The 22,695-nt window shown below is 41.9% G+C and overlaps 3 protein-coding genes across 5 annotated transcripts in view; 1 reads left to right on the forward strand and 2 right to left on the reverse strand.

Annotated features, from left to right (window-relative positions):
• Window positions 1-34: 34 nt before the first annotated feature.
• Window positions 35-12,853, reverse strand: LOC106588905 (vacuolar protein sorting-associated protein 28 homolog). The gene is made up of 10 exons (XM_014178451.3): window positions 12,759-12,853; window positions 12,211-12,278; window positions 11,907-11,935; window positions 11,741-11,778; window positions 11,556-11,645; window positions 4,500-4,605; window positions 2,755-2,856; window positions 2,050-2,103; window positions 1,660-1,751; window positions 35-1,419 (listed from the first exon to the last, which is right to left on the reverse strand). Exons 2-10 carry the CDS (start codon window positions 12,248-12,250, stop codon window positions 1,299-1,301), a joined length of 672 nt encoding a protein of 223 aa, XP_014033926.1. The 5' UTR covers window positions 12,251-12,278; window positions 12,759-12,853; the 3' UTR covers window positions 35-1,298.
• Window positions 12,854-12,912: 59 nt separating this feature from the next.
• aunip (aurora kinase A and ninein interacting protein) lies at window positions 12,913-15,122 on the forward strand. 2 transcript variants are annotated; one of them, XM_014178446.3, is made up of 4 exons: window positions 12,913-13,072; window positions 13,170-13,335; window positions 13,531-13,687; window positions 13,843-15,122. In XM_014178446.3, the coding sequence occupies exons 1-4, from the start codon at window positions 12,990-12,992 to the stop codon at window positions 14,859-14,861; spliced, it is 1,425 nt and encodes a 474-aa protein (XP_014033921.3). In that variant the 5' UTR covers window positions 12,913-12,989; the 3' UTR covers window positions 14,862-15,122. The 2 variants fall into 2 exon arrangements, with proteins under 2 accessions (XP_014033921.3, XP_014033922.3); XM_014178447.3 differs by having other exon boundaries at window positions 12,959-13,335.
• Window positions 15,123-15,166: 44 nt separating this feature from the next.
• LOC106588865 (adenylyl cyclase-associated protein 2) overlaps window positions 15,167-22,695 on the reverse strand; it is a 51,311-nt gene continuing 43,782 nt past the window's right edge. For both annotated transcript variants that reach the window (XM_045709443.2, XM_045709442.2), the window contains exons 8-13: window positions 20,865-21,045; window positions 18,805-18,980; window positions 18,412-18,535; window positions 18,134-18,216; window positions 17,717-17,857; window positions 15,167-17,415 (exon numbers count right to left, since the gene is read on the reverse strand). In XM_045709443.2, coding sequence (XP_045565399.1) covers window positions 17,332-17,415; window positions 17,717-17,857; window positions 18,134-18,216; window positions 18,412-18,535; window positions 18,805-18,980; window positions 20,865-21,045 — 789 coding nt within the window. In that variant the 3' untranslated portion in view covers window positions 15,167-17,331. The remainder of the gene's footprint in view (window positions 17,416-17,716; window positions 17,858-18,133; window positions 18,217-18,411; window positions 18,536-18,804; window positions 18,981-20,864; window positions 21,046-22,695) is intronic.

A 22,695-nucleotide genomic window follows, 5' to 3' on the forward strand; every position in this document is an offset into this window, starting at 1 on the left:
CATATCTAAACATGATAACAGGCAGACACCAAAGTTGGAGGTAGATGTTTTTAAATATTATTTCTAAAAAGTGTTACATGCTTTTTAAAATTCAAAACTGCATTATTTACAATGGTAATTCTTAATAAATATGCTCTCCCTAATTTTCATTGAGGGGTGAAACACCATTTAGTCAGCATCCCAAAAGGAGGAGGAAATTCTATGAATCCACCCATCTCCATTGCCCACCTAATGTGGCCAAACCCTCACATCTAAACAAAAACTGAATTAAGAATGTTAACTGAAGTATAGTACTATAATATAAAATGTACTCAAATGAGAAACAAAATCATAGATAAACACATTTCATTCACTAGAGTGTTTCAACATGATCATCAATAAGGGTGCATTACAGGTTGGCCGTAACTATTTTAAGGCCCACCTGTCCATCAACTGTTTCAACTTGAGTTAAATGAACATCCATTGCCAGGAATAACCTGTACACAAATTATTGGAGTGCCTCAGAGTGCAGATGAGGAACAGCAACACTGTATTTCACATACATTTAGCAGTTCATTTTCATCTCAAAATGTTATTTCCATCCCTTTATCAAAGTTTTGGCTGACCAAACTTCTTAAAAACACACTCCAGGTCACTTTTTTACATGTTGTATTTCAAATATCTTGTCTTCATATAAAGTGACTTTTAAAGGGTACAGACTCACACCGGGCCTTGTGTTGGTATGACAACACCAGACGTCAACACAGTCCTATGTACTGTAGATGCTAGAACAGGCTGATACCACATTGACTCGGTATCAGTACCCCCTGTATATAGTCTCATTATTATTTTACTGTGTTACTTTAAAAAAAAAAAAAAATATTAACTTTAGTTTATTTAGTAAATATTTTCTTAAAACTGCATTGTTGGTTAAGGGCTTGTAAGTAAACATTTTTACGGTAAGGTCTACACCTGGTGTCTTCGGCGCATGTGACAAATCAAATTTGATTTGATATGAGTAGTCTTAACACAGTGCCCCATCACTCAGGCTAGAGAACTACAACTCAACTAGGCATCTCACTGAACAGGAGGAACCCACTTGGGTCACAGCACTGGACGCAGCCAAGAGTCTAGGTCAGAGTTCAAAGGATAAGACAGACAAGTACTGTACCAGAGATGGAGGAAGAAAGATATTATTCCATTGAATAGTACAGACCACAAACAGAGGAGATGACCTCTGAGACGCGTAGCGAGAGAGGAGAGGAAGGGATAGTACAATGATATAAGAAAGGTGAGAACAGTCCTGGATGATGGGTAGATTAGGAGGAGTGTAAGAAGCGGTTGAAGGCGTTGTAGGCTGACTCCAGGTCAAACAGCATCTGGCGAACCTGGGAGTCATCCAGCTCATCAGAGGCTGACATGCTGCTGAGAGTGGTCAACCTAAAGCGGAAAACACGCAACTCTTTACCTTCGGAATTACTATACTATTTTAGTGTTACACCTACTGTCGTTGTTAGACAATACGGGCCAGTTTCCCCAGACACAGATTAAGCCTAGTCATATATTAAAAAGCATGGTCAATGAGGATTCTCCGTTGAAAGTGCTTCTTAGTCCAAGACTAGGCTCAACCTGTGTCTGGGAAACCAGCCCTAAATGTGTGTAAGTGAGGTATATCTTTACCAGAGGGTGACTTTGTCCTTGGCCTCATTGTCTGGGGGCATGTTGCTCATTCTGTTCATGGTCTCCATCAGCTCTCTCAGGTCTGGTTGGATCTGATCAATTCAAACCACCCCATCAGTCAATGAAACATAGAAACAATACCGGACCCTAACCACTTTACCTGACAGGTTATATGGCTGCGTTTACACAGGCAGCCCAATTCTGATCTTTTGCCCAATTATTCATCTTCTGACCAATCACATCAGATATTTTGCTAAAAAAAATGAGCAAAAGATCAGAATTGTCCTATGTAGCCTATAAATAGGGACTCTGAGGCTTTCCAAGCCCTAATTACTTTAGAGGTGATATGTTGATGTTCATTGTCACTTGACCTCAGTTTGATCTATTTACCTCATCCATCGCCCGGATTTCCAGACGTAGCTTGTCCATCACCGTGATAAAGAGCTGGGGATAAGAGAGGAGAAACAGAGACAAAGGACAATAATGTGTAAGCTTAACTGATGATTTCACTGTCTGTCAGAAACCTGAAATTTACTACAGAACAATCACACACTTTCAAAATGTGTGGTCTGACAAGGTAAAAATCTGTCATTCGGCCCCTGAGCAAGGCAGTTAACCCAATGTTCACTGGGCGCCGATGACGTGTATGTCGATTAAGGCAACCCCCCGCACCTCTCTGATTCAGAGGGGTTGGGTTAAATGTGGAAGACACATTTCAGTTTAATGCATTCAGTTGTACAACTGACTAGGTATCCCCCTTTCCCTTCCTACCAGTCTGATCTTATAAAAGAGTTTGAATTTGTGTGTTATATCTATCCTATGCTGTTCCTCTCTGTTCAGCGGCCCTGCTGGATATTGGCAGGGTTGATGTGGGATGCAATTTGCTGTGGCACTTAAGGGGGCACCAACAGTGTTCTGGGATGAGCCAGAACATGCGAAAAATTAAGAAAAAGACTTAATGCCAGAACAGAACGCACTTTTTTATTAAACCGATATTGGACCGCAAATGCTTCAATGTTGGCAAAAAAATGTCAGTGATCCCAGCGTCTGAAATCCCTTAGTGTTTAATGTCATGAGCATGGCAAAGAGACATACCGATACGATATCAGCAATGCAGCGATTCAGGTTGCCCTTGTCATCCTTGATGGTGATTGGTCGATCCTCCTTGATTCTTTCCATAGCTAGCGGGCAGTCAAGCTGATATACAAGAGAAGGGAGAGGAGAACAATATGAAATACAAACCAATGTACTCATATTCAGATATTGTTCTAGAGTTCAGCAGCCAGCAGATGGCTAAAGCGCATACACATCTGGGATCAGCCACTTTACCTTACAGTGAGTGGATTCCATTAACCTGTTGGGTCTAGGGGGCAGCATTTGCACGTCTGGATAAAAAAAATGTACCCGATTTAATCTGGTTACTAATCCTACCCAGTAACTAGAATATGCATATACTTATTATATATGGATAGAAAACACTCTAAAGTTTCCAAAACTGTTTGAATGGTGTCTGTGAGTATAACAGAACTCATTTGGCAGGCAAAACCCTGAGACATTTTCTGACAGGAAGTGGATACCTGATGTGTTGTATTGACTTTAAACCTCTCCCATTGAAAAACACAGGGGTTTAGGAATATTTTGGCACTTCCTATTGCTTCCACTAGATGTCACCAGCCTTTACAAAGTGTTTTGAGTCTTCTGGAGGGAGATCTGACCGAACAAGAGCCATGGAACGGTGATGTCCCATTAGACACCTGGCGCGCTACTTCATGTTGGGTACCCTCGTTCCAATACGTTATAAAAGGCTATGCATTCGTCCACCTTGAATATTATTCATGTTCTGGTTAAAAAAGGCCCTAATGATTTATGCTATACAACGTTTGACATGTTTGAACGAACGGAAATATATTTTTTCCCCTCGTTCATGACGAGAAGTCCGGCTGGCTTACATCATGTGCTAACGAGACGGAGATTTTTGGACATAAATGATGAGCTTTTTTGAACAAAACTACATTCGTTATGGACCTGTGATACCTGGAAGTGACATCTGATGAAGAGAATCAAAGGTAATGGATTATTTACATAGTATTTTCGATTTTAGATCTCCCCAACATGACGTCTAGTCTGTATCGCAACGCGTATTTTTCTGGGCACAGTGCTCAGATTATTGCAAAGTGTGATTTCCCAGTAAGGTTATTTTTAAATCTGGCAAGTTGATTGCGTTCAAAAGATGTAAATCTATAATTCTTTAAATGACAATATAATATTTTACCAATGTTTTCTAATTTTAATTATTTAATTTGTGACGCTGACTTGACTGCCGGTTATTGGAGGGAAACGATTTCCTCAACATCAATGCCATAGTAAAACGCTGTTTTTGTATATAAATATGAACTTGATAGAACTAAAAATGCATGCATTGTCTAACATAATGTCCTAGGAGTGTCATCTGATGGAGATTGTAAAAGGTTAGTGTATCATTTTAGCTGGTTTTATGGTTTTGGTGACCCTGTCTTTGACTTGACAAAACATTACACACAACTCTTGTAAATGTACTGTCCTAACATACTCTAAATTTATGCTTTCGCCGTAAAACCTTTTTGAAATCGTAAAACGTGGTTAGATTAAGGAGATGTTTATCTTTCAAATGGTGTAACATAGTTGTATTTTTGAAAAATTTGAATTTTGACATTTATTTGGATTCAAATTTGCCGCTCTTGAAATGCACCTGCTGTTGATGGAGTGCACCACAGGTGGCACGCTAGCGTCCCACCTAGCCCCAAGAGGTTAACTGCAAAAGCTGCACTCCACTCAAAGCAGTGTGACTGATATAAACTCACTCTGTACTTCCTGCAGAAGTCATCGATAGAACCCACGTCAGATCCCTGGACCTGTTTGAAAGCAGCCTTGTACTGCACCAGTAGCCTGGAGCAAGCAGCCGTGTACCTGATGGAAACACACAGTAACGGATCTCATTCTCTAATGTTGAAGCAACCTCATACAGTACTTTCATATGCCTTGACTTTTTCCACATTTTGTTGTGTTGCAGCCTGAATTTAAAATATAATTTGTGTCACTGGCCTACACACAATACCCCATAATGTCAAAGTGGAATTGTTTTTAGACATTTGTACAAATTAAAACTGAAAAGCTGAAATGTCGAGTCATTCCCTTTGTTATGGCAAGCCCAAATAAGTTCAGGAGTATAAATGTGCCTCTTAAGGATCCACCCCTTTTTTTAATTTTCGCCTAAAATGACATACCCAAATCTAACTGCCTGTAGCTCAGGACCTTTTTATTTATTTATTTTATTTCACCTTTATTTAACCAGGTAGGCAAGTTGAGAACAAGTTCTCATTTACAATTGCGACCTGGCCAAGATAAAGCAAGCAGTTTGACAACATACAACAACACATGGAGTAAAACAAACATACAGTCAATAATATAGTAGAAAAATAAGTCTATATACAAAGTGAGCAAATGAGGTGAGATAAGGGAGGTAAAGGCAAAAAAGTCCATGGTGGCGAAGTAAATACAATATAGCAAGTAAAACACTGGAATGGTAGATTTGCAGTGGAAGAAAGTGTAAAGTAGAAATAGAAATAATGGGGTGCAAAGGAGCTAAATAAATAAATAAATAAATACAGTAGGGGAAGAGGTAGTTGTTTGGGCTAAATTATAGATGGGCTATGTACAGGTGCAGTAATCTGTGAGCTGCTCTGACAGCTGGTGCTTAAAGCTAGTGAGGGAGATAAGTGTTTCCAGTTTTAGAGATTTTTGTAGTTCGTTCCAGTCATTGACAGCAGAGAACTGGAAGGAGAGGCAGCCGAAGGAGGAATTGGCTTTTGGGGTGACCAGAGAGATATACCTGCTGGAGCACGTGCTACAGGTGGGTGCTGCTATGGTGACCAGCGAGCTGAGATAAGGGGGAACTTTACCAAGCAGGGTCTTGTAGATGACCTGGAGCCAGTGGGTTTGGCGACGAGTATGAAGCGAGGGCCAGCCAACGAGAGCATACAGGTCACAGTGGTGGGTAGTATATGGGGCTTTGGTGACAAAAAGGATGGCACTGTGATAGACTGCATCCAATTTATTGAGTTGGGTATTGGAGGCTATTTTGTAAATGACATCGCCGAAGTCGAGGATTGGTAGGATGGTCAGTTTTACAAGGGTATGTTTGGCAGCATGAGTGAAGGACGCTTTGTTGTGAAATAGGAAGCCAATTCTAGATTTAACTTTGGATTGGAGATGTTTGATGTGAGTCTGGAAGGAGAGCTTACAGTCTAACCAGACACCTAGGTATTTGTAGTTGTCCACATATTCTAAGTCAGAAACGTCCAGAGTAGTGATGCTGGACGGGCGGGCAGGTGCAGGCAGCGATCGGTTGAAGAGCATGCATTTAGTTTTATTTGTATTAAGAGCAGTTGGAGGCCCTGGAAGGAGAGTTGTATGGCATTGAAGCTCGTCTGGAGGTTAGTTAACACAGTGTCCAAAGAAGGGCCAGAAGTATACAGAATGGTGTCGTCTGCGTAGAGGTCAATCAGAGACTCACCAGCAGCAAGAGCGACATCATTGATGTATACAGAGAAAAGAGTCGGCCCAAGAATTGAACCCTGTGGCTCCCCCATAGACACTGCCAGAGGCCTGGACAACAGGCCCTCCGATTTGACACACTGAACTCTGTCGGAGAAGTAGTTGGTGAACCAGGCGAGGCAATCATTTGAGAAACCAAGGCTATTGAGTCTGCCGATGAGGATGTGGTGATTGACAGAGTTGAAAGCCTTGGCCAGGTCAATGAATACGGCAGCACAGTATTGTTTCTTATCGATGGTGGTTAAGATATCGTTTAGGACTGTGAGCGTGGCTGAGGTGCACCCATGACCAGCTCTGAAACCAGATTGCATAGCAGAGAAGTTGCGGTGGGATTCCAAATGGTCGGTAATCTGTTTGTTGACTTGGCTTTCGAAGACTTTAGAAAGGCAGGGTAGGATAGATATAGGTCTGTAGCAGTTTGGGTCAAGAGTGTCCCCCCTTTGATGAGGGGGATGACCGCAGCTGCTTTCCAATCTTTGGGAATCTCAGACGACACAAAAGAGAGGTTGAACAGGCTAGTAATAGGGGTTGCAACAATTTTGGCAGATCATTTTAGAAAGAAAGGGTCCAGATTGTCTAGCCCAGCTGATTTGTAGGGGTCCAGATTTTGCAGCTCTTTCAGAACATCAGCTGACTGGATTTGGGAGAAGGAGAAATGGGGAAGGCTTGGGCGAGTTTCTGTGGGGGGTGCAGTGCTGTTGACCGGAGTAGGGGTAGCCAGGTGGAAAGCATGGCCAGCAGTAGAAAAATGCTTATTGAAATTCTCAATTATAGTGGATTTATCGGTGGTGACAGAGTTTCCCATCCTCAGTGCAGTGGGCAGCTGGGAGAAGGTGCTCTTATTCTCCAAGGACTTTACAGTGTCCCAGAACTTTTTTTGAGTTGTGTTGCAGGAAGCAAATTTCTGGTTGAAAAAGCTAGCCTTGGCTTTTCTAACTGCCTGTGTATATTGGTTTCTAACTTCCCTGAAAAGTTGCATATCACGGGGGCTGTTCGATGCTAATGCAGAACGCCACAGGATGTTTTTGTGTTGGTTAAGTGCAGTCAGGTCTGGAGAGAACCAAGGGCTATATCTGTTCCTGATTCTAAATTTCTTGAATGGGGTATGCTTGTTTAAGATGGTGAGGAAGGCATTCAAAAAAAATAACCAGGCATCCTCTACTGAAGGGATGAGGTCAATATCCTTCCAGGATACTCGGGCCAGGTCGATTAGAAAGGCCTGCTCGCTGAAGTGCTTCAGGGAGCGTTTGTCAGTGATGAGTGGAGGTCGTTTGACCGCTGACCCATTACGGATGCAGGCAATGAGGCAGTGATCGCTGAGATCTTGAAGCAAGGATATGCATATTCTGATACCATTTGAAAGGAAACACCTTTTGTTTGTGGAAATGTGAAATTAATGTAGGAAAATATAACACATTAGATCTGGTAAAAGATAATACGAAAGAAAAAAAAACGTTTTTGTACCATCATCTTTGAAATGCAAGAGAAAGGCCATAATGTATTATTCCAGCCCAGACGCAATTTAGATTTGGCCACTAGATGGCAGCAGTGTATGTGCAAAGTTTTACACTGATCCAATGAACCATTGCATATCTGTTCAAAATGTATCAAGACTGCCCAAATATGCCTAATTGGTTTATTAATACATTTCCAAGTTCATAATTGTGAACTCTCCTCAAACAATAGCATGGTATTATTTCACTGTAAAAGCTACTGTAAATTGGACAGTGCAGTTAGATTAACAAGAATGTAAGCTTTCTGCCCATATCAGCCCTGGCCTGTCTCCCCCTGTCTGGTACAGGTACCTCCACCACACTCACCCCTCTCTCCTGAGCTTTCGCTTGCCTCCAACACACACGCACTGTTGGGGCGAGTGACTCTGAACTGACAATGGCTAGCCCCAAGTCGATATATTAGATTTTTTTCTTGTGCATTTTGCCTCATGATTCCTGCATACTTTGTTGACTACAAACTGTCTTTACCCAACCGTGGGACAGGCTATGTTTGTTCCCACACTCGGGACTTTGACTCTCTATTGGTGACACAGACTTTTGGCCTCCCATCCTATTCCAACCACCTCTCACCGGCCTTGTATTCATGTTATCTGATGAAATTGCTGTACAATATTGCCACCTGATGCACATTCAGACGTCATAAATCAGCACTGCAGAGCTCTCCCTGTACTATGCCATGCCTTGATTGTATTACTGTTGATGATATCTGGAAATGTGCATGTACACCCTGGCCCATCTACTGTTACTAGCCCCAATTCTGACTTGTGCTCTGATATGTGCCTCACTGATTTCTGCTCTCGTAAAAGCCTGGGTTTTCTGCACGTTAACACTAGAAGCTTATTACCTAAAATGGATCAATTGAAAGTGTGGGTTCACAGCTCCAATCCAGATGTGTTGGTCATTACTGAGATGTGGTTAAGAAAGAGTGTTTAGAATACTGATGTTAACCTTTCTCAGCAAGACAGATCTTCCAAAGGTGGAGGAGTGGCAATCTTTACCAAGGACCACCATCAGTGCTCGGTTGTCTTCACCAAGTCTGTCCCCAAACAATTTGATTTGCTGGTTTTAAGCATTAAACTTTCAAATAGCTCTTTGTTGTCTGTTGCTGGGCGCTATTGTCCTCCATCAGCACCAGCCTGTACCCTACCTGCCTTAAGCTCTCTCCTGGCCCCTTACACTAAGTCTGAATTTGTCCTGCTAGGTGACCTAAATTGGGACATGCTTAAACCACCTGACCAAGTCCTAAAGCAATGGAATTCCCTAAATCTTTCTCAGATTATCACAAATCCCATAAGGTATGACTCCAAACACCCAGAAAAGGCTACTCTCCTCAATGTTATCCTCACAAATAATCCTGATAGGTATCAGTCTGGTGTTTTCTGTAATGACCATAGTGATTACTGTTTTACAGCCTGTGTTCGTAATGGCTGCACAGTGAAACGACTTGTCCTGATTTGTTATAGACGCTTGTTAAAAAACTTTAATGAGCAAACCTTCCTTCATGAACTGGCCTCTGTAAAACGGTATAGAATCAGCTTGATCACCTCTGTCAAAGACGCTTGGACCTTCTTTTTAGATATTTTCAGTGGTATTGTTAAACACTTCCCCATAAAGAAAATGAGAATTAAAAACAGGTTCAGCCCCTGGTTCGGGGGGCTGAGCTCTTTAAATCACCACTTCATTAAGTCAGGATTCCTATTTGACTCAGCCATGCCTCCTTGCGTGTCCAACATTTTCTCCCAACCCTTCTAATGCGACTATCCCCGACGCTTCTCCCTCTTTTTCCCCTGCCCCGGAACAAAGTTTCTCCCTGCAGGCAGTCACTGAGTCCGAGGTGCTAAAGGAGGTCCTTAAACTTGACCCCAAAAAACATCTGGGTCAGATGGTTTAGACCCTTTCTTTTTTAAGGTTGCTGCCCCTTTCATCGCCACACCTGTCTCTCCTTTCTGGGGAGTTTCCCATTGCTTGGAAGGGAAATGCTATTTTTATTGACTTGGCCAAAGCTTTTGATACGGTAGACCATTCCATTCTTGTGGGCTAAGGAGTATTGGTGTCTGCGGGGTCTTTGGCCTGATTTGCTAACTACCTCTCTCAAAGAGTGCAGTGTATAAAGTCAGAAAATCTGCTGTTTCAGCCACTGCCTGTCAAGGCTCGATCCTAGGCCCCACGCTCTTCTCAATTTACATCAACAACATAGCTCAGGCAGTAGGAAGCTCTCTCATCCATTTATATGCAGAGAATACAGTCTTATACTCAGCTGGCCCCTGCCCGGATATTGTGTTAAATGCTCTACAACAATGCTTTCTAAGTGTCCAACAAGCTTTCTCTGCCGTTAACCTTGTTTTGAACACCTCTAAAACAAACGTCATGTCACGGGGCTTCCAAGTGGCACAGTGGTCTAAGACACTGCATCTCAGTGCTAGACGCGTCACTACAGACAACCTGGTTCGAATCCAGACTGTATCACAACCGGCCGGGATTGGGAGTCCCATAGGGCGGCTCACAATTGGCCCAGCATCGTCCGAGTTTGGCTGGTGTAGGCTGTCATTGTAAATAAGAATTTGTTCTTAAATTGACTTGCCTAGTTAAATAAAGGTTAAAAAAAATTATTTTAAAAAATAAATGTGGGTTGGTAAGAAGAATGCCCCTCTCCCCACATGTGTGATTCCTATCTCTGATGGTTTAGAGCTTGAGGTAGTCACCTCATAGAAGTACTTGGTGGTATGTAGTACTAGACGGTACACTGTCCTTCTCTCAGCACATATCAAAGCTGCAGGCTAAAGTTAAATCTAGACTTGGTATCCACCATCATAATTGATCCTCTTTCACCTCAGCTGCCAAACTAACCCTGTTTCAGATGACCATGCTAGATTACGGAGACATAATTTAGAGATTGGCAGGTAAGAGTGCTCTCGAGCAGCTAAATGTTCTTTACCATTTGGCCATCAGATTTGCCACCAATGCTCCTTATAGGACACATCACTGCACTCTATACTCCTCTGGAAACTGGTCATCTCTATATACCCGTCACAAGACCAACTGGTTGATGCTTATTTATCAAACCCTCTTAGTCCTCACTCCCCCCATCTGAGATATCTACTGCAGCCCTCAACCTCCACATACAACACCCATTCTGCCAGTCGCATTCTGTTAAAGGTCCCCAAAGCACACACATCCCTGGGTCTCTCTTTTCAGTTCGCTGCAGCTAGCGACTGGAACGAGCTGCAACAAACACTCAAACTGGATTGTTTTATCTCAATCTCTTCATTCAAAAACTCAATCATGGACACTCTTACTGACAGTTGTGGCTGCTTTGTGCGATGTATTGTTGTCTCTACCTTCTTGACCTTTGTGCTGCTGACTGTGCCCAATAATGTTTGTACCATGTTTGTGCTGCTACCATGTTGTGTTTCTACCATGTTGTTGTTATGTTGTTGCTACCATGTTGTTGTTATGTTGCTACCATGCTGTGTTGTCATGTGTTGCTGCCTTGCTATGTTGTTGTCTTAGGTCTCTCTATGTAGTGTTGTGTCTCTTGTTGTGATGTGTGTTTTGTCCTATATTTATATTGTATTTCTTTTTTTAATCCCAGGCCCCCGTCCCCGCAGGAGGCCTTTTGCCTTTTGGTAGGCCGTCATTGTAAATAAGAATTTGTTCTAAACTCACATGCCTAGTTAAATAAAGGTTAAATAAAATAAAATGTGGGGATACTTGAGGACCAGGGTTGGGAAACACTGGTCTATGACACACGTGCACACACACACAACCAGTCAGAGTATATAAACTCACTCATTAGGAGTCACACAGTCTTTGATGTAAGCTTTCTCCAGGGCCTGAAGGGTCTTCACCACAGCAAACAGCTCTGCCATGTTGTCAAACCTTGATAAATACAAGCACAACGCTCAATGTTAACATCTCACCTACATGGTTTGTGAATAGCGTTTATCATGAATTTACAGGCAATGTTCACTTACTTCTCTCTCTCTCTGGCATTCTTGTACAATTTTACTTCCTAAAAAACAAACTGCATTATTTCTTATTTTGGATTTTTAAAAAGCTGGTAACATTGCGGGAAACTCAAAGCCAGAGCTCCACCAAATATGCCATTCAATTATGCAAACCCTACAAAACCCCACTTACCTCATACAATTCAGGTTTATTGACAGGAGCTATAATGAAGAGAAGTATAAAGGCATAACAGCGATGCTTTATAAGAAGACCACATCTCTTTGATGATCACGTCTATAAGATGTCTCTAAAAAAGCCTGGGTCTTCTTACTTTCTTGTATTCTTCTTATTTCCATTTCTCATGTGTTTTTGGTTCTACCTTATGTTCTTTTTAGTGCTTCATTGATATTGATTACTGCATTGCTGGGTTGGAGCTTGCAAGAAAGGCCTTTCACTGTACTTGAGCACATTTGTGACTGTCTCAGGTAAAACTTACCTCCTCCCATACCTCCTGCGACAGGTATTCCGTGAAACATGGTGACTGCTGCCGTTTCACAACTTTATCTATTAAAAGTAATACATGTTACAGATGCATTTCAAATACTTTAGCTATAAAATCAAAGTTAATTAATTGACTGTAAACTGTGGCGATCAAAGAGAGAATACAAGCAGGAAGTCCTCAATTGGCTAACAAGCACGCAATGTAGCTTATCTAGTTAGCTACACATTGATGAATTCACCACTCGTTTAGCTAATTACAAAGGTTGGTAAGGGCAATGATTAGATAAATACATGTCAACAACAACATTCAAAGATGACATTAGCTACTGTAGATGTTTTATGAAAAATAAGCTAGTTAGCTAGCTAGCATTTCCTTTGTGATTTATTTAACCAAAACAATCACCCATTTGGCACAATATATTGGCTGGATAAGATAGGCCAGTTCCCAATACACTACTGTGACGTCGATTGAAATAATATATACATGTTATTCGACCAATACTTCAATAATAAATCAAAATGTTTTGTAAATATTTAACTCACCCCCTTGGCAAACTGAAGTGACGTCAGTGTAAACACACCCCTCGCGGAACCAAAGGACCCACAGACGTTGCAAAACGTAAGGTGCCCTTCTGTGCCTCACTTAAAATAAGCCAAATTCCAAATAAGTGTTAAAATACAAAAAAATACAATTTAGAAACGTGTTACCACATGAGGAAATGTATATTTGAATTATATTTTCTACTGATACTTTTATAAAGTGAGTGGAGTTTCATGTGCAATATCTGGCAAGTGGAAGCCCAATTATTTTCTGGCGCGCGAGACTCAAAAAAGACACAACATAGCTTGGTTACAAGGTAAGACTGAAAATCCAATTAGATAGCTTGTATTTTAGCTCAATTGTGAAAAAGCTCTTACCTTGTTTCATGACAGTAATTATTTTGTCATCCAAAGCAACCGGGGGTTTCAATGCAAATCGAAGCAGGCTAATTTCCAAATATCATTCGCAAGCCTGTCCTACCTTACCATGAAGACCTCCAAAGCGCAATCTGAGGCTTCAACACAGGAGGAGTGTGGGGTTTGGCTGGACACTGTAGACCTCAAAGAAAAGGCTAAACAGGTACTGTGCTTTGGAAAACGTCTGACTCATTGGTTCTGACCCAGCTGAGTTTGTTGTCATGGAAACAAGATAGTCCACTACTATGATTCTTTATCATAATATACTATATGTTTTACTTGCTCTGAACTTGTGGAGACAATGACTGAATACATTCCCTAATTGTCATTTTTAAAAACTGTTCATTTCTCATTCCAGAGAAGGCCATTGCGACCCATCTCAAAACAACTGAATCCTCTGGCCCGGTCTGGAGGCTACAGCTTAGCAGTGGCGCTGAATTTTACACAGACAAAAATCCAGATTCCTGTCAACAAACAGAGCTCTATATCCTCATTCTTTACCCCACAGCGCAAAGGTAAGCTCAGGTGCAGAGGAAATGCTGCTTCGGGATTAGGCTGTACTTCAACAAATGGAATCATGTCAGCAATTGTTATTTACAGTAAGTAATGTGTTGTTAGTGTAATATGCCAATAATGTTTTAGAGGCTCCCCATGTCACTCTCTTTTACAGTAGCCCAAAAGGCACCTGCGTCTCCAGAGCCAAGTACACCTTCCACCTCCACCAGATGTGCCTCAACTTCACTCAGGCGTGTTAACATTGGGAGTGGAACCAAACGGAAACGTGCAGCGGGTTTAGAGTCAGGGGCACAGAGTACAGGAGCTCAACCCACCACCCTACAGATGAGCCCGGAGCGAGAGAATGCTGCAGGCTGTGAGTGGGACAGGCAGAGCTTCAGGGAAAGAGCATATTGGGAGGTTTCCCATATGCCCCATCTTAACATGGACCATCAGTCTGAGGAGATGGAGGAACCAGACAAAAAGAGAAGGCTCTCTGTGAATTCCTCTCCCCCAGTAGAGACTGATACTCATGAGGAGGAGTGCCGTAAGGACCAATGGAGTGCCTGTAGCAGCCCACAGTATAGTCAAGATCTAAGTGAACCAGATTCTGAGGGGCAGTGTGTTCTGACACACCAGGAACTCCTTGTTGGAGTAAGACAGGCCAGTGACTCAGGCACTGCTTTCCCGGAGAGCCTGCAGAGTGAGGGTGGATTCAGGGCTTGGCTGGGTGCCCAGGATAGAAGCTCCACCCAGAAAAGGGCTGTCCCTTCTCATTTGATATCACAGCAGGTAGAAGGGAAAGAGAACGACTTACCACGATCAATGTCTTCGCCATCCCCAAACAAGATGTCTCCTCCTCTCAGCCCTGTTTCCACTCACAGATGGACGAAACCACATCTTCCATCACCACAGATACATGTTCTAGAACAGTCCATGAAACGTGTTCTAGAACAACCATTGAGAGAGTGTGAGGGAGACACTCTTGCCATGCTGTTCACACAGGACTCTGAGGGCTTCAGGGTGATTGCACACCGTGCTCTGGTATCAAGAAGCCCAATAAAGGACCAGACTAATGTATTAGCTAGTGGTAGAGACAGTATATTTGCTGCTGATAAAACCCTGCTGGAAGAGGAAGGAGAGGAGTTGCTCTTCACCCAAGACTCTCAGGGAAACATGGTTATCAAACACTGACAATATATATTCATGTGTTTGAATGTATAATGGTGAAACTAATGAAAGAAATTATGAACATTTTAGATTTTTTGTGTGTTGTAAATTATATTGCAGGTTAAGGTTTCTAATGACTTATGTAATCACGTGTGTTTGAAAATCACTTATGGTCTTTACTTGAACACTTACAGTACCTGGATTGAAAATTTATTTGAGGTATCCAGTTTCTGAACATTTCTCTTTTCCACCTTTATGGCACTGAATAAAATGTAACACAAATAAGAGATTCTCAAGTCCAAATGAATGTCAAGACATCGCACAAGCACTAAAGTTTAGATTTTAATGTGAAAAACGATACATTTATGTACACTAAATTCACTGCTGGGTATGAATAAAGACATGTGAAAAGCACTAACAGTGTATTAACCCCATCTAAATGCTGATGCATTTGTGTCCCAATACAAAATGCATTAAAGAAATGAAGATCATTTAAGGTTACAGTGGTGTATTCAGACTAACAGGTACATATATTGACAATAGTTCAGTACACATTGAACATTATGAAAAACATTTCTCTGTGTTGATTTATATCTAAGCATATTAAGGCTTATGCAGTGCTGGTGACAGAGCAATCTACTGGTGGTGATGCTACAACCATATATTTGGGTTAGGAAAATTAATAAGAGATAAGCAAGATATATCTTAAACTAGTTATCAAATGCAAGTTCTCGCTATTGTTATCCTTAACTTCCATTTCACTTTGTCAATTAAGTCTGCTGTCAATGCAATATAGGCTAGTATATAAAAAATGTGTTCAAAAAAACAAAACACTCCATCCTAATTCAGTGCTACCCCAGCTAGCACAAAGTTCTGAGAACCATTTGTTTTTAAAGCTTGGCTGGAGTGTTGTTGCCCTATGGTTATTTTGCATACAACCTTCTCACAACATTCTAGGGATGGAGCAGGATACCCAGCTAACACATCATTTTCTGAGAGCTATATGTTTCTGTGGTGGGAAATGTAGTACTTTCAGCCCCATCCTGGTGGCGTAGTGGAATAATTCCATGGATAGAGAAGAGAAGATAATAGGTTTGAATTTCACTGACGCCATACCACAATTAAAAAATAAAATTGTATGATTAATGCCTAAGCGAATACATTTTCATTTGTTCTATCTGTGCTTGGAGTTCAAAACAGTTAAACTAAGCTAGCAGTGTTATTAGAAGTCTTATTGAAACATGTTCTCAGAACGTTATTTAATTACCTTCAAATTACATTACCGTTCTCAGAACATTAATAAAAACTTTCCAGGAAAACTTTCATCCTAAAAATGTAAGTTCCCAGAACAGGCAACATTTTTACTTCCGTTCACAGAATGTTGAAAAAAAAATTCTGTTCTACTGGTCAGGAAACTTATAGCTTCCTTCCCAGAAATGTGAAATCAAAAACATACGCTCCCACAACTTCCAAGGAACCAAATGTGCTAGCTGGGAGAACACTACCATGCAGTATAAACATGATACAACTGTTAACTGAACAGCTAGATGTGAATAGTTTAGTATTGTAGAGTATTAAAGCAAACCAAAACAGTGTATGCTTCAACATCTTGTAGAACATACTCTACAACTCCTCTCAACTGACCATATAGTTTCAAACTGGCCGTTCAATTTTATCCGTGGAACATTCTCTTCATCCTACATATCATACAAATCAAAAGTCAACTCGACCTCATTCTCCAATACTTTCTGCGTCTCAAATCAAGTCACCACAACAAAGCATAAAACAACAACATTACAATGCCTAGTAGAATCTGAAGGTTCACTCCAATCAAAAGACACATCCATAATATATCCTAATACAAGGTTTGCCTTATCAGGGTAGCGTTTTCAGCTGTTAACTTGTAAAGAAGTAATTATGTTGTACACATAGCCTACTTGCATAAACACCTTTTTTGTTATGGCACACACAAGTAAGTTATGATGCCAGATACTTGTTTGAGAGACGGTTACCTTATTTTGCATAAACAGATTTAACAGATGAACATAAAGGCTACACTTCCTCGCTATTCCTCATTTTAATGCAACTTTATTTGCCAAACACAGAAATTCTACACGAAGAAACCTGCCAAAAATACTGCTTGTTTAAATAGTAGGCTTACCATAACTCTGTGGATAGTACAGTAGTTTTGTGAAGGAGAGTGCTCTGCAACAAATAAGATGAACAAACAGTTCGAGGACAATCTACGATTTCAAAGTGCAGAGGAAACAATAAAATGTAATCTTAATGCATACAATCAGGCGCACAATCAACTGACCTACAGCACTACTAGCCAGTCAGTTACACTGTCTGGTTTGTGTGGTACAGGATCCCTTTTATTACTTGTGATAGCCAGCCTGTAAGGGTTTGTGAAACCTCTGATGGAGAGGGAAAATAGATGAGGAATAAATGGGGGTGATAAGAGATAATCTCGATGAGGAGGAAATATCAGCAATCAGCCAGCGATCTCTGTGGGTTCTGTCACCAGTTTGGACCCGTCCCAAACGGTCTTGAACTGCTCAGGAACTGGGAACTCCCTCTGTTAAACAGACAATGTTAAAAACAAAACCACACTCAGACACACTCTCACTAAGTCTCATACTTACACTATCTCTCACAGACAGACAGACAGACAGACAGACAGACAGACAGACAGACAGACAGACAGACAGACAGACAGACAGACAGACAGACAGACAGACAGACAGACAGACAGACAGACAGACAGACAGACAGGCTGACAGGCTGACAGGCTGACAGACAGACAGGCTGACAGACAGACAGACAGACAGACATGTTGGAAATGCAAGCCCTCAACACACCCTTTAACACACACTCACATAGTCGTCATCCTGTGGTACCAGGATGTTCATCTCGGAGCTCTTGGCGCTGACGATCTCACAGTCCAGAGCGTCCTTACTCAGGTAGACTTGGCATCCCTCTGTCTTGTTGATGGAGATGGTAGGAACTCTACCCATCACCTGGAGAAAAGTGGGGCAGATATTTCCATCTTATAACTAGTCTAGGGACAGTAATTTTTCCTGTCCATGTAACCTGAAAAGGAAAAAAAAGTCATGGCCCTAACTCAGAGGCACCTAACTCATGGCCCAACATAACATATACAACTAAATGTGCCAGTACTATACATCTATGATCGGGTTATTGCAGGTACATTGAAGCTGAACTTTAGATGCAGAGAGGAAAGAGAACACATACTGTATGTTATTTACTTGAACATGTATGAAATTTGAGCTGACCTGTAACTGAATGTCCTTTGAGTTGATTATTTCCACAATGCCAACAATGTTGTCAAACACCAGGCCAAGCTTCTTACAGTTATCTGTCAGAGGTGAACGTCATAGGAAAGCATGAAATAAGTGAGTGAGAGAGATACAGGAATGATCCTGTCAAAGATGACAAAGAATTGTCCACTGTGCATGGCCACTCCTTTGTAAATGAGGTTGCAGTATAAATGATCAAACCTTAATAACAGAAATACAGTATTATTAGTAATACAACAGATGGCTGAACTCACCCACAATGATGGAGTTGATCTTTCCCTCTATCTGTAGAGTAGAATTGCTGCAGCAGAAGACATAGGCCACCTGTCTCAGCTCGGTCTCCTTGATAACCAGGTCATGAGCCTGGTCAAAGTACTCCTGTGGGGAGAAACAACAAACAAGACCTGTGTCCGTCTGACCTCTCTCCGGTTTGACCCTTGACCTTTGGATGACCTCATTGGGTTCAGCACCAGACATCACAATCGCCTCCGAAAGTGTACTGTCACACTAACAGCAGTCTTGGTCATTGAATATGTGAGAAGCACCAAAACGTTCCTGACGCACTAGACATTCTTTAAGATCCTCTATGTCCTCCATTTTGATAATAGCAAAACTTAGAAGCCTGGCAGGCGAGGCAAGACACATACCACCCTCCATTTCTTCCCCTCCAGCTCCAGCAGTGGGGGTCGTTTCTGGGGAGGCGCTAGGTTGGAGGAGCCGCCGGGGTTCCGGCTCTTGGATGGGGAGGCGTGATTCTCCCCTCCCTGGGAGCGAAGGGCGGGATTCTTATGGGTCATCTGGTCCTTTGAGACGTGCTTTAACGCTAGTGAACAGAGAGAGGATACTTCATTGTAATAAGATATTGTTTTAGTATAAAAATGTATAAAAAAATGACCGATCAAAAAATCTCAATTTGAGAAACTTTGACCCTAACTGTTGTTATAGGGGGCAGAATTTTCTCACGGCCGTATAAAAAAACGTACCTGATTTAATCTGGTTACTACTCCTGCCCAGAAACTAGAATATGCATATAATTAGTAGATTTGGATAGAAAACACTCTAAAGTTTCTAAAACTGTTTGAATGGTGTCTGTGAGTATAACAGAACTCATATGGCAGGCCAAAACCTGAGAAGATTCTATACAGGAAGTACCCTGTCTGACAATTTGTTCTCCTTCAAGGGCATCTCTATCAAAAATACAGCATCTCTGCTGTAACGTGACATTTTCTAAGGCTTTCATTGGCTCTCAGAAGGCACCAGAAAGTGGAATGAGAGCTCTCCAGTCTCTGGGCGAAAAACAGCAGGGGTTTTTGCAAGTGGTCCTTCTGAGAACAATGACACTGGAGCGCGCATGCACGAGACGACTCCATGTTTTTTCTTTCTCTCTTTGAATCAATACAACGTCGCCCAGTTGGAATATTATCGCTATTTTACGAGAAAAATCGCATAAAAATGTATTTTAAACAGCGTTTGACATGCTTCGAAGTACGGTAATGGAATATTTTGACATTTTTTGTCACGAAATGCGCCGGCGCGTCACCCTTTGGATAGTTACCTGAACGCACAAACAAAACGGAGCTATTTGGATATAACTATGGATTATTTCGAACCAAAACAACATTTGTTGTTGAAGTAGAAGTCCTGGGAGTGCATTCTGACGAAGAACATCAAAGGTAATCCAATTTTTCTTATAGTAAATCTGAGTTTGGTGAGGGCCAAACTTGGTGGGTGTCAAAATAGCTAGCCGTGATGGCCGGGCTATGTACTCAGAATATTGCAAAATGTGCTTTTGCCGAAAAGCTATTTTAAAATCGGACACCGCGATTGCATAAAGGAGTTCTGTATCTATAATTCTTAAAATAATTGTTATGTATTTTGTGAACGTTAATCGTGAGTAATTTAGTAAATTCACCGGAAGTTTGCGGTGGGTATGCTAGTTCTGAGCATCACATGCTAATGTAAAAAGCTGGGTTTTGATATAAATATGAACTTGATTGAACAAAACATGCATGTATTGTATAACATAATGTCCTAGGAGTGTCATCTGATGAAGATCATCAAAGGTTAGTGCTGCATTTAGCTGTGGTTTTGGTTTTTGTGACATATATGCTTGCTTTGAAAATGGCTGTGTGATTATTTTTGGGAGGGTACTCTCCTGACATAATCTAATGTTTTGCTTCCGTTGTAAAGCCTTTTTGAAATCGGACAATGTGGTTAGATAAAGGAGAGTCTTGTCTTTAAAATGGTGTAAAATAGTCATATGTTTGATAAATGCAATTTTTGCATTTTTGAGGTATTTGTAATTCGCGTCACTCTATACCATTGGATATTGGTGAGGCGTTCCGCTAGCGGAACGTCTGTCCTTAACAGGTTAATAAGCACAGCATAGAAATATAATGACTATTTCAACACAACACAGCAACTCATCAATTCTCCCTCACTTTCTCCTTCTGTTTCTCCCCCTCCTTCTTCCTCATCTTCTCTCCCGTCTTGGCTACCTGTGGATCCCTGGTTCAATTGGGCGAACAGGGCTGAGTGGTGGGCAGTGCTGGTTTCAGAACTCTGTAACTGTTGATTCAACCCACATCCTCCCTCTTCAACTCTCCCTCCCTTTCTTCTTCTGTTTCTACTTCTTTTCCCTCCCTCCCTCCCTCCCCTGCAGTTGGATCAGAGCTCTTCAACCCCTGGGTGACAGTGGCTTGGCTACCTTTAGTGATTGCTTCTCCTTGGTTCAGCTGGGCAAAGAGAGCCGAGTGCTGGGCCGTGGTGCTGTCGGCCTGTGGCAGTTCGCCTGTGAATACTGGTGGGGGTCCAGGGGGTGGGGTTGGTGGAAGGGGGCTGGGACCGCCAGGGGCAGGAGCGAACAGAGAGGGAGGAGCAATGGGACCCTGTGTTGAGAGATAGAGAGAGGCGTGTTACTCTCTGTGAATCAAGACAAGATGATGGTGAAGAAGTCTGGAACAGTCCCCCTCTGTCGAAGACGCTTGGACCTTCTTTTTTATATATTTTCAGTGGTATTGTTAACAAACACGCCCCCATAAAGAAAATCAGAGCTAAAAACAGGTTCAGCCCCTGGTTCGACCGTGATCTTGCAGAGTTACTCCACCTCAAGAATTGCATTTGGCAAAATGCTCGGCACACGCATACTCAGGCTGACTGGCTCTCGTTCAGGCAATGAGAAATAAGTGCACTCCGGCTATCCGGAAGGCCGAAGTTAGTTACTTTAAGGAGCATTTCTCTCTCTGTGGGTCTAACTCCAAGAAGTTCTGGAATACGGTTAAAGACCTGGAGAATAAACCCTCCTCCCTCTTGTTCCCCTGACCCGCTACAAAGTTTCTCCCTGCAGGCAGACACTGAGTCCGAGGTGCTAAAGGAGCTCCTGGGACTTGACCCCCAAAAAACATCTGGGTCAGATAGTTTAGAGACCTTTCTTCTTTAAGGTTGCTGCCCCTATCAATGCCAAGCCTGTCTCTCCTTTCTGGGTAGTTTCCTATTGCTTGGAAGGCAGCCACGGTTTGTTCTTTATTTAAAGGGGAAAATCAAACTGATCCTGTTACAGACCTATTTCTATTTTGCCCTGTTTATCAAGTGTTGGAAGAACTTGTCAATAATCAACTGACTGGCTTTCTTGATGTCTATAGTATTCTCTCTGGTATGCAATCTGGTTTGGATGTGTATGCAATCTGGTTATGGATGTGTCACTGCAACCTTAAAGGTCCTCAATGATGTCACCATTGCCCTTGATTCTAAGCAATATTGTGCTGCTATTTTTATTGACTGGTCAAATCTTTTGATATGGTCGACCATTCCATTCTTGTGGGCCAGCTAAGGAGTATTGGTGTCTCTGAGGGGTCTTTGGCCTGGTTTGCTAACTACCTCTCTCAAAGAGTGCAGTGTATAAAGTCAGAAAATCTGCTGTTTCAGCCACTGCCTGTCAAGACTCGATCCTAGGCCCCAAACTCTTCTCAATTTACATTAACAACATAGCTCAGGCAGTAGGAAGCTCTCTCATCCATTTATATGCAGATGATACAGGTTTATACTCAGCTGGCCCCTCCCCGGATTTTGTGTTAAATGCTCTACAACAACGCTTTCAGTGTCCAACAAGCTTTCTCTACCCTTAACCTTGTTCTGAACACCTCCAAAACAAAGGTCATGTGGTGTGGTAAGAAGAATGTCCCTCTCCCCACATGTGTGATTACTACCTCTGATGGTTTAGAGCTTGAGGTAGTCACCTCATACAAGTACTTGGTAGTATGTAGTACTAGACGGTACACTGTCCTTCTCTCAGCACATATCGAAGCTGCAGGCTAAAGTTAAATCTAGACTTGGTTTCCTCTATCGTAATTGCTCCTCTTTCACCTCAGCTGCCAAACTAACCCTGATTCAGATGACCATCCTACCCATGCTAGATTACGGAGACATAATTTAGAGATTGGCAGGGAAGGATGCTCTCGAGCAGCTAGATGTTCTTTACCATTTGGCCATCAGATTTGCCACCAATGCTCCTTATAGGACACATCACTGCACTCTATACT

Source organism: Salmo salar, chromosome 27 (genome assembly GCF_965601325.2).
Source record: "Salmo salar chromosome 27, fSalSal1, whole genome shotgun sequence".
Classification (NCBI taxonomy): domain Eukaryota; kingdom Metazoa; phylum Chordata; class Actinopteri; order Salmoniformes; family Salmonidae; genus Salmo; species Salmo salar.